Source organism: Cyprinus carpio, chromosome A20 (genome assembly GCF_018340385.1).
Source record: "Cyprinus carpio isolate SPL01 chromosome A20, ASM1834038v1, whole genome shotgun sequence".
Lineage (NCBI taxonomy): Eukaryota > Metazoa > Chordata > Actinopteri > Cypriniformes > Cyprinidae > Cyprinus > Cyprinus carpio.
The window spans coordinates 6,118,885-6,135,021 of record NC_056591.1 but is presented as its reverse complement, the minus strand read 5'-3'; the positions used below and the strand labels follow the sequence as shown (position 1 = coordinate 6,135,021).

General features: G+C 37.7%; 2 protein-coding genes across 2 annotated transcripts in view; one reads left to right on the top strand and one right to left on the bottom strand.

The window, feature by feature from the left end:
* Positions 1 to 212: 212 nt before the first annotated feature.
* Positions 213 to 5,957, bottom strand: LOC109092692 (denticleless protein homolog). The gene is made up of 15 exons (XM_042777468.1): positions 5,903 to 5,957; positions 5,700 to 5,825; positions 5,509 to 5,601; positions 5,347 to 5,408; positions 4,486 to 4,606; positions 3,697 to 3,762; positions 3,508 to 3,608; positions 3,272 to 3,345; positions 3,025 to 3,128; positions 2,832 to 2,936; positions 2,500 to 2,612; positions 2,327 to 2,416; positions 2,113 to 2,251; positions 758 to 1,356; positions 213 to 564 (listed from the first exon to the last, which is right to left on the bottom strand). Exons 1-15 carry the CDS (start codon positions 5,955 to 5,957, stop codon positions 448 to 450), a joined length of 1,965 nt encoding a protein of 654 aa, XP_042633402.1. The 3' UTR covers positions 213 to 447.
* Positions 5,958 to 7,434: 1,477 nt separating this feature from the next.
* LOC109092693 (integrator complex subunit 7) overlaps positions 7,435 to 16,137 on the top strand; it is an 11,285-nt gene continuing 2,582 nt past the window's right edge. Inside the window, exons 1-16 of the mRNA XM_042777467.1 lie at positions 7,435 to 7,689; positions 7,885 to 8,014; positions 8,301 to 8,447; positions 8,648 to 8,785; positions 10,235 to 10,281; positions 10,375 to 10,574; positions 10,761 to 10,883; positions 10,966 to 11,083; positions 11,196 to 11,330; positions 11,448 to 11,545; positions 12,819 to 13,058; positions 13,148 to 13,285; positions 13,518 to 13,724; positions 13,861 to 14,055; positions 14,551 to 14,654; positions 15,907 to 15,975. Coding sequence (XP_042633401.1) covers positions 7,593 to 7,689; positions 7,885 to 8,014; positions 8,301 to 8,447; positions 8,648 to 8,785; positions 10,235 to 10,281; positions 10,375 to 10,574; positions 10,761 to 10,883; positions 10,966 to 11,083; positions 11,196 to 11,330; positions 11,448 to 11,545; positions 12,819 to 13,058; positions 13,148 to 13,285; positions 13,518 to 13,724; positions 13,861 to 14,055; positions 14,551 to 14,654; positions 15,907 to 15,975 — 2,186 coding nt within the window. The 5' untranslated portion in view covers positions 7,435 to 7,592. The remainder of the gene's footprint in view (positions 7,690 to 7,884; positions 8,015 to 8,300; positions 8,448 to 8,647; positions 8,786 to 10,234; positions 10,282 to 10,374; positions 10,575 to 10,760; positions 10,884 to 10,965; positions 11,084 to 11,195; positions 11,331 to 11,447; positions 11,546 to 12,818; positions 13,059 to 13,147; positions 13,286 to 13,517; positions 13,725 to 13,860; positions 14,056 to 14,550; positions 14,655 to 15,906; positions 15,976 to 16,137) is intronic.

Genomic DNA, 16,137 nt, shown 5'->3' with positions numbered 1-16,137 from the left:
GATTTGGAAAGAGAAAAAAAAAAAAAACATTAAGGTACAAACACTATGCATATAAAATTCACCTAGAATTTTATATATATATATATATATATATATATATATATATATATAATATATATATATATATATATGTGCAACTGTTTTCAAATGCACGTTAAATCATGTACTAAGCTCAAAACTATTTTCAATGCATCACAGACAGACGTGGAAGCTTCAGGAAAACTTTAGAGTTTAATTGCAGTGTCAAACTGTTTTGTAATGTTTACCAAAATGATTAGCAATTTGATGCTTTTTGAAACTTGTACATATTTAAAATCAATAAGATAAAAATCTATACACATCACATACATAAATACATAAGTTTGGTCTCAAAAAAAAAAAAAAAAGACCTGAACTTAAACCATAGATGTGTCACTTCACAGACACTAATCTCTCGCCACACAGTGATCAGTCTTGGGTTCTTTTCACAAAGTAGCTAGAGATTTTTTTCATGGGTCTGGAGGGTGATGCTTTCTTGGTTGGTGGTGGAGAGACAACTCTCATGGGACATGGTGAGACTGCTGCCTAAAAAGACAAAAAATACACAACACACAAATAAAACTGATCATTTGGCCACAAAAAAAAAAAAAGTTCCAAATTTAGAGAAAACTTCAGAACTATTAAATGAATAATAACAAAAGATTAATAATGTAACAGACAGGTTATGCAAGTAAAAATCACAACACTGAAATATCACAAGCATCATGCATCTACTCACTGAAGAGCTGTGTGTTCTTGCATCGTGCCGTTTGCTGCTGCCGCTGGGACTTTTTGGTTGAGCTGATCCTTTAAATCTCTGGCTGATCACAGAAAGCCAGTCAGTCTTCCTCGGAGAGCTGTTCTCTTTGCCAGTGCCAGCTTGACGAGCTGAGCTGAGCTGAGCCTCTGTTTGCAAACTGAATGGATCACCTTTCTCCTCTGGACAGTTCTGTGTGCTCACCGAACTCCTGCTTCTCTTTACGTTAGGATAAAGTTCAGACACCCCATCACTCTCCTCTCCCAAACCAGATCTCTCACCCGTTTCCAGTCGTCGCTTTGCTCTGCGTTCAGAGGAGGGGCCCTGGAGGACAGGTGTGAGCACCTTACGAAGAGGGGATGTACCGCGGTGACCGGGGGAACTACTGCGGCTGATCCACTGCTGGATGGACGAGGGCATTTTGGGGCTGCTGACTTTGGCCGAAGGTGCAGATGTGTTTGATGGCAGGGGTAAATCAGCACCCGTAGGGGCACATGCAGCAGGCTGTGGTGAAGCCAGAGAGACGGCCCTCTCTGAGCCACGACTTTTGGCTGGAGTGACTTCAACAGGGCTGTAAGGGTCTGAGAAGACAAATGGTGGTCAAAATAATCAATCAATCAATCAATCAAAATTGTGAATTTATAAAAGCAATACACTATCAGTCAAAAGTTTTGGAATTATTAAGATTTTGTAATATTGTTGAAGCAAGTTCTGTATGTTCACAAAGGCTGCATTTGATCAAAAATACAGTACAACAGTAATATTGTGAAATTATATTTACTTGAAGAAAAAAAGTATCGTGATGCAAAGCTGAATTTTCAGTATCATTACTCATTCTAATATGCTGATTTGGTAAAAAACAAACATTTTGAATTATTAATGTAGAAAATGTTTCATGGAAAATGTTATACACTGCCATTTTAAATTTTGGGTTGAGTAAGGTTTTAAGAAATTAATTTAATTGCATTAACATTTAGAATGTTATGAAAAAAAAAATCAATTTCAAATAAATGCTGTTCTTCTGAATTTGTTTGAAGAATCCTTAAAAAATGAATCATGATTCACAAAAATATTAAGTAGCAAAAATTCTCAGTAGCTCTGCAAACTTTGCAGGTTTATCTCTCAAAATTTTGACTTTATAGCTCACAATTGCATGTTATAAAGTCAGAATTGCAAAAGATATGAACTCGCAATTCGGAAAAAAAAAAACCTCAGAATTGTGACATTAAAAGTCGCAATTACCTTGTTTTTATTTTTTATTCAGTGGCGGAAACGGGCTTCCATAGTCGTCACACCCCAAAAAAAAAAAAAAAAAAAGGATAAAAAGGGAGCCCTACCAGGTGTTCTAGTCGGTGACTGGATTTTACGAAGTGTCCAGCCTACGACATTTGGATCTCTGTTCAATAAATTTTCTCCATCTGGTCTGCGGTTCAATCTCCAGATCCTAACAGTGTTGTCATCAGAGCAGGAAGCGATCTGTAAAGAGAGTGATGGATTTGACAATATACAACTTTAAATATTTTTTTTTTTTTTGTATTTAAAAGTACCAACCTTGGTGAAATCGGTGGGGCACCAGGCCACTGATGTGACTTCTTGGCTATGTCCTTGAAGCATCATGGGAGCTTGTTTTGGGTCTGGAATCTGGAACAAAAGCAAAGAATGCAGATAGTGACCACAGATGTTCTCAGACAGGTTAGAGCTCTAGTCTTCTAGGTTAGTCTTACCTTCCATATATAAGCATGATGATCACTCGAACCACTGGCAAGGAACTGGTCATCTGGGCTGACACTGGACTTCACATAAAATGAGGAGTTACTGTGACCACTGAAAACAGCAACTGAGACAGGAAAAGAAAAAAAAAAAAAAAGTTCAGTCAAACTGCATGAACCCATAATGGTCACTTTTTTACATGCCTGACAAAAACAAGAAAGGTAAACTAAAGAAAGAATAGAAAAGTTAAAAAAACAACTTTAAATTCCACTTAGGAAAGAATTCACAGATAATATTATACATTAAAGCATTCATTCAAAAATAAAAAGAAACATTTACAATTTACCTGGAGTTGTTTTCAAACCACTGATGTTGAACATGTAGATATTGTCATCTGTGCAGTTGGAGAACAGTCTGGAGCCGGTGGAGTCCAGTGACAGACCAGAATAACCTGCGAATAAACATCACAGTGACAATTAACACTAATTACTAATGCACATTACTATTGGTGTAACGACAGGTGTGCGTGAGATGTGCACCTAGTTTGCGTGTGCAGGAGCCTGGGTAAGGATAGGCCTGTAGAGGGAGGGGGTTGGGGTGGTATGCAGTGTAGTTCTTCCGCAAATCCCACATTTTAATGATCCTATGAGGAGTTATGGGAAAAAAAATTCTCAGAACATCAGCATTCATCAGGTTGAAAAGTGTGACCGAATGTGGTAATGGCATACATTATTTAAAACATTATTTATAAAAAGATCTCTGTACATCAATCCATTGATGACTCACCCATCTACTGCTCCTGAAGAGATGAGTTTGTTCTCGTCGCAGAACAAAACCACCGTCACACCCTGCTGCGAGTCCTAAAAAGGGAAAACTCTCTGAATTAGTAAAATAGTTTCTATTTTGTTTAATGAAAAAGCTAAATCAAGGAGCATTCGTATAACATATCAAGGCTGTACCACACATCTTCAAACACACAGCTGGCAAATGAATGTCTCCTCACTATGAAATATTCGACTCACCACAGGGGGCGCCATCCCACGTCTCTTCTTTATTTGAGGTGTGTATTTTTCAGGTTTCATATGGGCACCAGTGATCTGTTTGACTTGTCTGTAGAAACCATCTGTGATGGATGAAAACATTTTTGTGAGCTTTAGAAATCATTTTGATGGCCGTAAGTTTAAGTTTTGGTGGTAAGAATAATAAAGTACCTTTTTTACTGCATCTTGAATCCCAAATCATTATGTTCCCATCTCTGCCTCCAGTGCTAAAAACAGCTGTGTTGACAGAGCAAACAGATTAAAAACAGGCCACAGATAAATTTTATTTAATAAAAAAAAAAAAAAACACTGTACAAATACTGTAATAATTTATAAATAAAATACTGTATAGTATTGATTCTTATTTTGAATTATATTTTTATATCTTCAGATTTTATTTACGTTTTAGTTTAGGTTTTAGCAATTTTATGTGCTTTTGTCATTTTGATATTTCTATTAAGCCTCTTTTTTTCAATTTAGTGTTTTTAGTACTTCAACTAATCAAATCAATATTTGAATCACGCGAGGGGTTTCACATGTTCCCATTTAATATTTATATTTCATTTCAATTTTATATTAACTTAAATATAAATTCAATTATATTGACGTAGCATCTTATTACAATACAGCCTTAATTCAGTAGTCATGCAAATATTTATTTTGTAGTTTTAATCCAAGTTTCTGTAAATATATGTCTTCATCGTTGGCAGTCGGATCAAGCATTGCATCAAGAAAGATGTTTTTTAAAAATGTTGATTATATCTTGTTAATGTGCCACACAGGAAAATGGAAGGATGAATTGAGTGCATCACATTATCAGAGTATCAGTATACCGCACATAACAATAGTAAGTCACTCACAGATTTCATGCATAACATATACTGCACATTAAGAGTAGTATCAGAGTATGCTATTTTGACAACAATAGTTGTGTAAGCCTTATGTGATCAGTAGAATTACCTCTCTCTTGCTTGGAAAAAGCCACAGATTTAAGACTGCACTTATGTCCTTTAAATGTTCCCAGCAGGTCACCAGTAACAACATCCCACAGACGGGCCGTTTGGTCACCAGACGCTGTTACCTGGAAATGAATATTTCCATTTAAAAAATATAGAGCATAGGTCTTCAACCCTACTCCTGGGGACCCACTTTCCAACTCCAACCCTAATCAAACACACCTGAACCAACCAAACTAATCAAGGTCTCCAGGATCACTAGGAAAGTCACGGGCCATGGCTGCATCCGAAAACTTAGGCAGCTGACTTGCTGCCTCATCAGGAAATTACTTTGCAGGCAGTGTTTTTGCATGAAGGCACCTCATGAAACTGATTTTGGACAGGCTTCTGAGGCAGAGTAACGGTTTAACGATCTACAGCAAAATATAGAGAGCTTTGGTGATAACTAAGTGGATATTTCATTACTGCAATATTAATTTCTTGCTAGAAATGACATCAAAAGTGGAAAACGTTGATCAAAAACATACTTTCAGACGCCATCTTTATTTTTTGGCTTAACTGTCACAGAATGGAACGCAAAGGATTGTGGGATATCAAAGGCAGCGAAGGATACATCTATGCTGCCTTCAAAAATCGTCCAGATGAAGGCATCTCAGCAGACAGGAACTGAAGCTAACATTGAATTCGGACGAGTCTTGATGCCTTCCTACCTCCGAAAGCAGCATTTTTCAGTTTTCGGATGCAGCGCATGTGTGCAGATTCAGGTCGGAAAGAAACTTTACAGGACAGGGGGTCCCCAGGAGCAGGTATGTAGACCTAGGACATATACAGGTATATCTAAATATAAGAACTGAGCAAAACTCACCAAGCTGTTGGCACCAGGAACCCAGGCAATATCAAAAACTGCATTATCGTGTGCCTGCCACTCTGCAAAACAAAAGTTCAACATACATGAATCAATTTCACAGAAATAATAAGTATCCTACAAAAAAAAAAACGTCTTGAATCTAGGTAAACACAGACCAACCTTTCAGGACAGAGCTCTGTTTTTCTCCAGTATTGAAGATGGTCACAAACCCTTCTTCATTCGCAACAGCGATGCTGTTCTGTTGGCCTGGGGCTGAACGACAAATAAAGCGCCACTAGTCTTAGGCTTTACGCGGTCGTGGGGTTTTGAGTACATTTGAACTCATTGTGAATATATAATTAAATGTGTACCAGATGAAAATGTGCATCCAAAGGGCGGCACAGGAGCAGCTGAGGTCCCGTATGAAATGTGTTCGTCCTGTCGCGCACACTGGTATCCGTCCAGCAGAGAGGACAGCGGATAGTCCCGACGCTGACCTGAGCATGAAAGGACTTCGCGTGAAAAAAAAGGGCAATAACATTGATTTCCATTAGCATGTCTAAATTACACTCACCATTGAATCTTCTTTTTACAACTCCCCGATCAACAACATCAGTTTCCATAGACATAAAAACAAATCAATATCCCTCTAACTAAGAAAAAGCCAGTTTCCCGCGAACACTGAAAAAGCGGCGAAGACGAATTCCGCGCGAGGTGGACGTTCGCTGTTCTGATTGGTCAACACGTCAGAACACCGGAAGTGTTGAGCCGCAGAGAGTGGAATGGCTGCTGGTGATGGAAACTACGCAGGCAGCGTAACACTAGAGGCACTCTGTGGCCCGGAAAGACAACTTTAACATTAAACCTTGCTTAATTAAACTAACACAAAGGCCTTTTTTTAATTATCATTATTAAACACTTGCTTAGGGAATACAAAAGTGAAGACCAAAAAAAAAAAAAAAAAAGAGAGACAGGGGTTCAAGGATAGCCAAACAATACAGCAATTAAAATTTAGAGAGAGAGAGTGAGAGATAATAATTACAATAATACAAATAAAATAACAACAACAACAAAAAAACAATTACATTAAAAATAAATAAATAAATAAACAGATCACATAACAATAAACACATCAATCTTTCCTGCAAATTTTTTTTTTATTTTACAAAAACACAGAAAAAGTGAGCATACTTTCAAAGTTTTAGTTGCCTTTTTTGCTACAGGAGGTAGACAATGATTTAATATAGATCTTAATATCTTCTTGAAAGTGAGAAAAATTGGGGCGTAACTGTCAAAATCTTGGATTTGTGAATAAAATATTTTGCTAGAAAAAATAATTAGGTTGCAAAGAATGTAAACATTTTCATACTGCTTCTCAAAAGTGAAAAATCCAAACAAAACATATTTAAAGTAAAGGTCAGAGTCATTATGTATGAAGATTAAAATGAACTGACAAATGTCTTGCCAAAGTTTTCTTGCATGAACACAATGCCAAAAAAGATGCAAGACGGTTACTTTAACATTATACCTCAATTGTACATTTTGGTTATGATGTAAAATGTCAAAATTACAACACCACAAGTCAGAAATATAAGATACTACGTCATTGTGAGATTAAGAAGTCGAAATTGTGTCTTATTAAGTCATAATTTTGAGTTAAAAGTACGGCTTATCTCAAAATTTCAAGCTTTTGTCATAATAATGAATAATTATGCTCTTTTTAATGTGTTTGTAAGAATGAAAATTATGTCTGACGTGAATAAAAAAACAACAATAAATATTACTGCTATTTTATTCATTAAGTAAAATGTTCCTTATCTGTGAATAACATCAAAGAATATTTATTTAATTTTTATATATAAAAATAAATAAAACTTTTATTTTATTATATTGTGTAATTTAAGGTTGATGGTAAATAAATAAATAAGAGTGTGACAGTATAAAAAAAGTAATAATAGTAATAATTATAATAAAAATAAAAAAAGCCCGAGCCCGAGTCAGCAGAGATTGCGACCAATCAGAGTTGACGCTGACACATAGGCCACGCCCTCTTCGGAATCCTGCCACTGGTGGGTTTCGTTTCTAGTGTTCTTGTAGTTCAACGGAAACACGACGTAAGATCCCGGCTTCGTCTGTCACGTGACCTGCACTGCAGCCGGGTCATCCACTTCAAACTTCATGCACCGAGTCTTTCTAATCTACCGAATAAAACACTGAATCTAAAACCAGGCTGAACTTCCGCATCTTTTGCAGTCTAACAGTAGATGATGTCGCTGTCCGCGGCGCGCTCGTTTCTGTCGGAGGCCGCTTACGGCGAGCAGGAGCTGGACGCTAATTCCGCGCTGATGGAGCTCGATAAAGGTGCGTCTTTATAAACACCAGACACTGTCTCTCACACACGTGCGTGTTTGTTTACTGCATGATTGTGCGCTCAGATTAAATTACACATGCCTTATATATTATCCGTTCATCTGATGGTCTATCTTCAGACGATGCCATTTATATTGTAATTGTAAACAGCCCGTTACACAGTCTTTCTCATTCTCTCGCAACTAGGTTTAAGGTCGTGTAAACTGGGGGACCAATGTGAAGCCGTGGTCCTTTTCCCCAAACTCTTTCAGAAGTATCCCTTCCCCATCCTCATCAACTCTGCCTTCCTGAAACTGGCAGACATCTTCAGACTTGGGTAATTATGCGCATTAAATATAAATTCATATCTGTTAGCTTTGAGGCTGTCTGTATGCTGTTATCACCTGGCTCTCTGGAATACTTGCATCTGATTGGTCAGTTGCAGTGGTCAAATATTTCTGAATAATGATATTTGTCCAGGACAAGACTATGTAACTGACATCTGGAGATGTTTCGCTCGAAGTTGCGCGTCTGTTCTGTGTTTGTCATGAAATGTGTCTGGAACTGAAATGTTTTGTACTGAGTGAAACATTCTGAATCTGTAATTTCACCCATCGGATTAGGAACAACTTTCTGCGACTCTGCGTGCTGAAGGTGACGCAGCTGAGCGAGAAGCACCTGGAGAAGATTCTGAACGTGGATGAGTTTGTCAAAAGAGTGTTTTCCGTCATCCATAGCAATGATCCTGTTGCCAGAGCAATAACTCTCAGGTACTTTCACGGCATGCACCGCCTTAAAATGTTTTACTATATTTTACAATCAACATACGTTTTTTTTTTCAGCTTCTTACTAATATTTCATTTAGATGATGTTATCAATTTTTATGTCAAAGACCATCCTAGAATATGCTCAGGAATAATAATGTGATTGTGCACATTGTCAACATGTATGTGTTTGTGCATTTTGGCAGGATGTTGGGAAGCTTAGCCTCCATTATTCCAGAGAGAAAAAATGCCCATCACAGCATCCGGCAGAGTCTGGACTCTCATGATAATGTTGAAGTAGAGGCGGCTATTTTTGCAGCTGCTAGTTTCTCATCACACTCCAAGTAAGTGCACACTTTGACAACTGACGTACTGATAGACAGAATGTTTTTGTGCGTTGGTGTGGATACTAATATAGTTATTGTTATCTTTATAGTTATCATTCTTGGTATGAACAGGCCTGGACAGAATAATGAATACAACAGATAAAGAATATATATATATATATATATATATATATATATATATATATATATATATATATATATTATATATATATAACAATATATTATCATTTATCAACAATATATCACCCATATATATATCTGGGTGATATATTGTTGATAAATGAGATATATATAGTTTTTATTTATTTATTAACTTATTTTGAATAAATGAACTGATCACATGATCAGAAATCATAAATGGTCTGGGAAGTAGTTATTTTGAGAGTGAGGAATTATAACCCTTAATATATTATATATTAGTTGCTGTTAAAAAGGGGGGAAATACAAAACATTTAGAAAATAAAAAAAAAATTGAAGGACTTATAGCATAGATAACTGGTAACAACTCTGTAACCATAATTATAATTTTATTATATTGTAGAAATAATCAGTGTCATTTTAGTATCACTGAGATACAAGTATATATATATTTTTTTATTCTATTTATTATATATCTATTTTTATTATTTTGTATCTTACAAGTTGTTATTTTTATTATAATTTTTTTTGTAATTCTGTAGTGTTTTTGTCATAGTGTTTTTTTTTAATGTTTGTATAGATTTCAATTTATTTTAGTTGTAATTTTCATTATTTTAATACATCAAAGTAAAAATAAACTTAAATACAGAGACAGTAAGTGTTTAATTTTTACATTCATTTTAGTAAGTGTTTTTTGTGGTGTATGTGTGTGTATATATATATATATATATATATATATATATATATATATATATATATATATATATATATATATATACTTACTGATCCACTTCAAATGTTGACTTGAGTGTGTATATATATATATGATTCTTTTCTATACCCACTGTATATATACACACTCACACAGTGGGTATAGAAAAGAATCCTCAAAAGAAAATCTGCTGCTCTCTAAGAAAGTTGTCAATGGGAAGCAGGTTTTACAGTGACCCAAAGCACACAGCGAAACTTAAACCCCACTGAAAATCTGTGGAATGACTTGAAGACTGCAGTCCACAAACGCTCACCATCAGATTTAACTGAGCAATTCTGCAAATAAGAGCGGGCAAATATTGCAAAGTCTAGATGTGCAAAGTTAGCAGAGACATATCCCAACAGACTAAAGGCTGTAATTAAAGCAAGTATATATACAGTGGGTATAGATCCTTCTCTATACCCTCTGTATATACACACACACATTATATATGTAAATATTATGAAGATGGCTGAGGGCTATTTTAAGTTAGAAAACAGCATTTAAATTTAAACGTCACTAACTGTATGTTTGTTTGTTTGTTTGTTTGTTTTTAGAGATTTTGCTGCAGGGATTCGCAACAAGATTAGTGAAATGATTCAAGGTATGTGCTGTCTTCATGTAAGTGATCGTCATGGTTTGGATGAGTGGTGTCCGGTCTGACTGAACTGGGGATGGATTGTGTGTGTTTGACTAGGGCTGGACACTCCAGTGGAGCTGAAGCTGAAGTTGATCCCGATGCTGCAGCACATGCACCATGATGCCAGCCAGGCCTCGTGCAGCAGGGAGTTACTGCAGGAGCTGGTGTCCTCCTACCCCTCCACACCCATGCTCATCGTCACGCTGCACACCTTCACCCAGCTGGCCACCTCCTCGCTCGTCGATATCCCGGAGCAGGTCAGCCTATGTCTGTTGTTGTCTTATATGGCTTAAACCCAGTACTTTTAACTGGGTTTAGTTTTAATAGTGTTTGTGGCACAAAATGAATCCATTCCAGCAAATGACTGGTACTCAAAATCTCATACAATTGCTCACGATTTATTTATAACAATATTTCTTTCTGTTTTCCTTCTTGTCTTGTAGATTCGTCTGCTTCTCCAGTACTTGAAGGAGGACCCCAGGAAAGCAGTGAAAAGACTCGCCATCCAGGATCTCAAGCTCTTGGCTAAAAAAGCTCCTCATTTGTGGACTAAAAAGAACATACAGGTCAGACATCGATATTTGTGCAACAGCTGGTTCACTTCTTATTACTGCAAATGCATGTAATTTACAAGTGGTGTGTTTGTAGGTGCTATGCGAATGTGCTCTCAGCACCCCGTATAACAGTCTCAAGCTGGGAATGCTGTCTGTCCTCTCCACGCTATCCGGTACCATCGCTATTAAACAGTACTTCAGCCCTAATACAGGTACAAAATCATGAAGTCACGCTGACTGCTAAAAATGCATGCATGCAAGTGGATACAGATTATTTTTATGTGGCATGTGAGTTTAACCACCTGATCTCTCTGGATGACGCAGGTGAGGCGCCTCCAGCGCCCCGTCACACTGACCTGGTGAAACTGGCGCAGGAGTGCTGTTACCATAGCAACCTGGCAGTGGCAGCCCATGGAATCACAGTGTTGACCAGTATCGCCGTTTCCTGTCCAGAGAAAGGTTGGTTTCCCCTCACCAAAAATGTGTAGGCTTATTTCATTTGGGAATGTAGAGACCCAAAGGAGGTCAAAAAATAGAGAATATTTAAATGACAACTTATTTGAAATATTTTGTCAGAGGTCATCCAGCTGGAACAAGAAACGGTGATGGGGATGGAGTCTCTCATTCTGCTCTGCAGTCAAGATGACAGTAAGACTGCACAGGAAACACTTAAAGTGAGTGTTATTCAAGGTTTACAGAGCTTCGTATGTGTGACTTGACCCAGCTGGCTCCTTCAGCCCTAGCGGTGGTCTGAGTCCGTGTTGACTCACAGAGCCAGGTTCACATGCAGCTCACTCTGGCCTGGAACTGGACACTTAAGGTTACTTTAATACATTGCTGTACTATTGTTCCAAATTTGTATGAGTTTCTTTCTTTATTTGAACCCAAAAGGAGACATGTGACCCTGGACCACAAAACCAGTCTTAAGTCACTGGGGTATATTTGTAGCAATAGCCAAAAATACACTGTATGGGTCAGAATTATTGATTTTTCTTTTATGCCATAAATCATTAGGATATTAAGTAAAAACCATGTTCCATGAAGATATATTTTTTTTATTTCTCACCGTAAATATATCAAAACATAATTTTTGAATAGTAATATGCATTGCTAAGAACTTCATTTGGACAACTTTAAAGCCGATTTTCTCAATATTTAGTTTTTTTGCTCCATGATCAGATTCCAGATTTTCAAATTGTTGTGTATCAGCCAAATATTGTCCTAACAAAAACCATACATTAATGGAAAGCTTATTTATTAAAATCTTCAAAAAACTGAAACTTGTGACTGGTTATGTGGTCCAGGGTCACATATTTTGAAGAATGTGGGTAACCAAACAAAGTTGATGGTCCCCATTTATTGCCATAGTATTTTTTTCATACTATGGATGTCAGTGGGGACCATCAACTGTTTGTCGCCAACATACTTCGAAATATCTTCTTTTATGTTCAACTGGAGAAAAACAACAACTTTGGAACAACTGGAGGATGTTGACAGTTTTCATTTTTGGGTGAACTATCACTTTTAGTCTTGAATTAATTCAATTCAAGTTTATTTGTATAGCGTTTTTTATGATACAAATCATTGCAAAGCAACTTTACAGAAAATTAAGTTTCTACAATATTTAGTAGTAGCTTATCAGTGGTGACTGTCAGTTCATGTGTATACGGCAGAAATGTTCAGAAAAATCAATAAAAGACGTAAACAAACAGACTATTAAAACTATTAACAGCAATTATGCAATCAAACTTATAGCAAAATTTGGTAGTTCTGTATGTTGTCTCTGGGTTAGCATCATCTGAGGTCATCTGTGGGGCTGGCATCATCTCTTCTCAGGTGTTCTGGATCCAGAATGGAGCTTGTGTACATCCTAGTTACCTAGATGTTAATCCCGTGGCAAAACAGAGAAACAAATAGAATTAACTTTTTTTTTTTTTTTGCACTCAGACGGCGCTCACCTCTTTGGTAAAGATGTTGAAGAGCTGTCCTCATCTGAGTCAGAGTTCTGTGGAGCTCCTGCTGGCGCAGCTGCACTGCGCGTGTGACTCTGCGCGGGTGCTCATGTGTCAGGCTCTGGCTGCTATTGCCACACAGCAGCCGGTGCTGGCAGAAGGAATGCTGGGAGACCTGCTGGACCTCTTCAGGGTGGCAAGTCACAGAACCTCAGAGAAACAGCAGGAGCTTCTGGTGAGCAAATAGAGAAATGATGTCCAACCCTAGATGTTTAAGTCTCATTTTCCCAAAACAGTCAAGGTTTGTCTTGTTGCTTTTCTTAGGTTTCCTTGGCAACAGTATTGTTCGTAGCCAGTCAGGCTTCACTCTCGGCCGAGGTAAAGACGGTGATCAGGCAGCAGTTGGAGAATGTGGCCAATGGGTGGACCGTGTACCGTATTGCCAGACAGGCCTCCCGCATGGTGAGCTGCACAGACCTGCACAAATGTATTATATTATACTTAATGTATAATGCATTACATGCACACACACACACACACACACACACACACACACACACACACACACACACACACACACACATTGTACGTGACATTTACCCAGACAGTTTTGTCTATGTATTGACACTAGTAGCTGAATACAATGTAAAATGACTCCTTTCCAATGCTCTCCAAATTTGTCATTTGTCCACAGGGCTGCCATGATTTTTCTCGGGAGTTGTACCAGAGCCTTCGTACCCGCGTGGCCTCAGAGCACTTCTACTTCTGGCTGAACAGTCTGATGGAGTTCTCTCAGGCGGAGCAGTGTCTCAGCGGCCTTTCGGATGGAGACTACAGCGCAGCCATGAGCGCCATCTCCGAAGCACTCAAATCCTACCAGAAGGGAATTGCGTCGCTCACGGTCAGGATTCACGAGTCGTGCTCTTTTTGTATACTGTCTTTTACCAGCTGCTTTTGTCGGTTCCTCTGTTGTTGTGTTCATACTGAAGCACAGAAGACTTATTCTGTGACTGACTTTAATTCTGTTTTGTCTTCAGGCCGCCAGTACGCCGCTGAGTCCTTTGTCGTTCCAGTGTGAGTTTGTGAAGCTGCGGATAGACACTCTTCAGGCCCTGTCCCAGCTCATCTGCACCTGCAACAGTCTGAAGACCAGCCCCCCTCCTGCCATCGCCACCACCATCGCTCTGTCCTCAGGCAGCGAGCTGCAGCGCTGCGGCCGCATTTCAACACAGGTGCTCAACACACACAGACACCTCTATGCCTGCATACTTTGTGTGTTAATGTTTCTGCACTTGCCTCATTATGTGGTCTAAATTAGGGCTGCACGATTAATCGCATGCATTTGTCATGCGTGTCTCATCAGTAAAGCCGGTTCCGTGATTAGCGGTAAATGTCTGTCACCTGTTTTCAAACGGGAGCGGCAGTTAATACACAGAGCCGTAGTTCACTGACAAGCTACGCAATATTCTGTTCATAATTGAGATTAATCGCATTCGATTATGAACACGATATTGCGTAGCTTGTCAGTGAACTACGGCTCTGTGTATTAACTGCCGCTCCCGTTTGAAAACAGGTGACAGACATTTACCGCTAATCACGGAACCGGCTTTACTGATGAGACACGTATGACAAATGCATGCGATTAATCGTGCAGCCCTAGTCTAAATTATTTCTAGAATTTTTTTATGAGGATGGTATATTTATTGTTTTTTTTTGGATGTACTCAGATGAAATTATCCATGGATGAATTTAGAAGTCTGGCAGCTCGCTATGCCGACCTGTATCAGTCTTCGTTTGATGCCGACTACGCCACCCTCCGTAATGTTGAACTGTATCCTTTTTTGTTTTTTTCTTGGAGGACAGTGTCTGTGTGCAAAAACATTTACTGTTTTTTTTTTTTTTAATAAAATTAAAAAAAGTTCTTCAAAAATGCTTCAGATAAAAAAGATTCAAAACATAAGATCTATTTTAATGTATTAATTTTCTAGAATTATAAAGTAGTATTAATATTATAAATTCATTTGTATTAATTTAAAAAACTTTTTCATTGAATTATGATGTAATATACACTAGCAGTTAAAAGTTTGAAATAATTTACATTTTTTAATGTTGTGTGTGTGTGTGTGTGTGTGTATGTGTTTTTGATAACGCAACTAAACCACAACTCAAATATTTTTAAAATGTTTTTGTTTGTTTTTTTTAAAATGTAACAATTCACAATATTCCTGTTTTTACAGCATTTTTGATCAAATAAAGTCATACTATATGAGCATATAAAAAAAATTGAATTTTTGGCAATTAAATTTCGTCAAAATGATAATTTCCATTATTAATTCTATTAAATGTACAATACATATTATACTAACCATAACTAATTTTTAAAATGTTTTACTAATTTTCTATAAAATGAATTCACATGGTCAGTGTCACAGATTTGTTTACATTAGTGATTTGGTTTGTACTGTTCCAAAAGTAACACTTTTAACTTTTTCAGCTGTTGTTAAAGGAGCATTGCGCAGGTTCTGAAATTTCTAACCGTTACTGACACTAGTGGCCGTTAGAGGAACTGCAGCCAGTCTCATGCTCGTTCTCAGTGCGCACACTCTCTCTTTTTGCCACATTAGATACGTTTTTTTTTTTTTTTTTTACTTACGAGGAGTGTCCGTTGGTGTCTGAATTGTGCTGCCGGAGGCTGGTCGCTTCTTTCCATCCACAGAGTCCATCTGAAAACACTATTGCCGCTGCTTACTATAATGGCTGGCGTGCCGTACGGTTGTAAGCCCAAGTAGACGAGAACGCGCATGACGTCACATTTTGTGAATTTTCGCGCCAATTCGGGCTCGACGACTCCACACACAATTGAGCCTACAGGCTGATAGAGGCAACTGTGGTGGACAGTCGAGGTGTCATTCTTTTTTTTACATCATGGTTGGCTCATACATGTACAAATGAAAACTCTATCTTAAAATTTTTTTTAAGTAAAAACCTCCACATAGCTCCTTTAAATATGGAATTTGCAAGGCCACGGTTGAATAAAGACGTCATCCTGAGACAAACTGTACTTTCCTTAAAACTTTTCTCAGACAACAGCAAAGCTGCTTGCTTGTATCTTATGCTATTGAGGCTTTAATAATTGATCCGCAAACGGCCAGGTAAGAATAATCCAACTCTTAACATATATACCACTCACAATTATGCAGCTATGAATATTTGTAGGGTTTTCCCAACTGTTTTTCTGATATGTTTTACTGACCAGATGAATAAATCAGTAGATTCATTCATGAATCAGTAAAATGAACCAAAACTTAATACAT

Excerpts from the sequence above, each read along its gene's own strand:
- LOC109092692 (XM_042777468.1), bottom strand. The coding sequence starts at position 5,957 with ATGTCTATGGAAACTGATGTTGTTGATCGGGGAGTTGTAAAAAGAAGA. Across the intron at positions 3,609-3,696 it reads TTCAAGATGCAGTAAAAAAG|ATGGTTTCTACAGACAAGTC; the intron begins GTACTTTATTAT and ends CATCCATCACAG. Across the intron at positions 2,613-2,831 it reads TGGTTTGAAAACAACTCCAG|TTGCTGTTTTCAGTGGTCAC; the intron begins GTAAATTGTAAA and ends TTCCTGTCTCAG.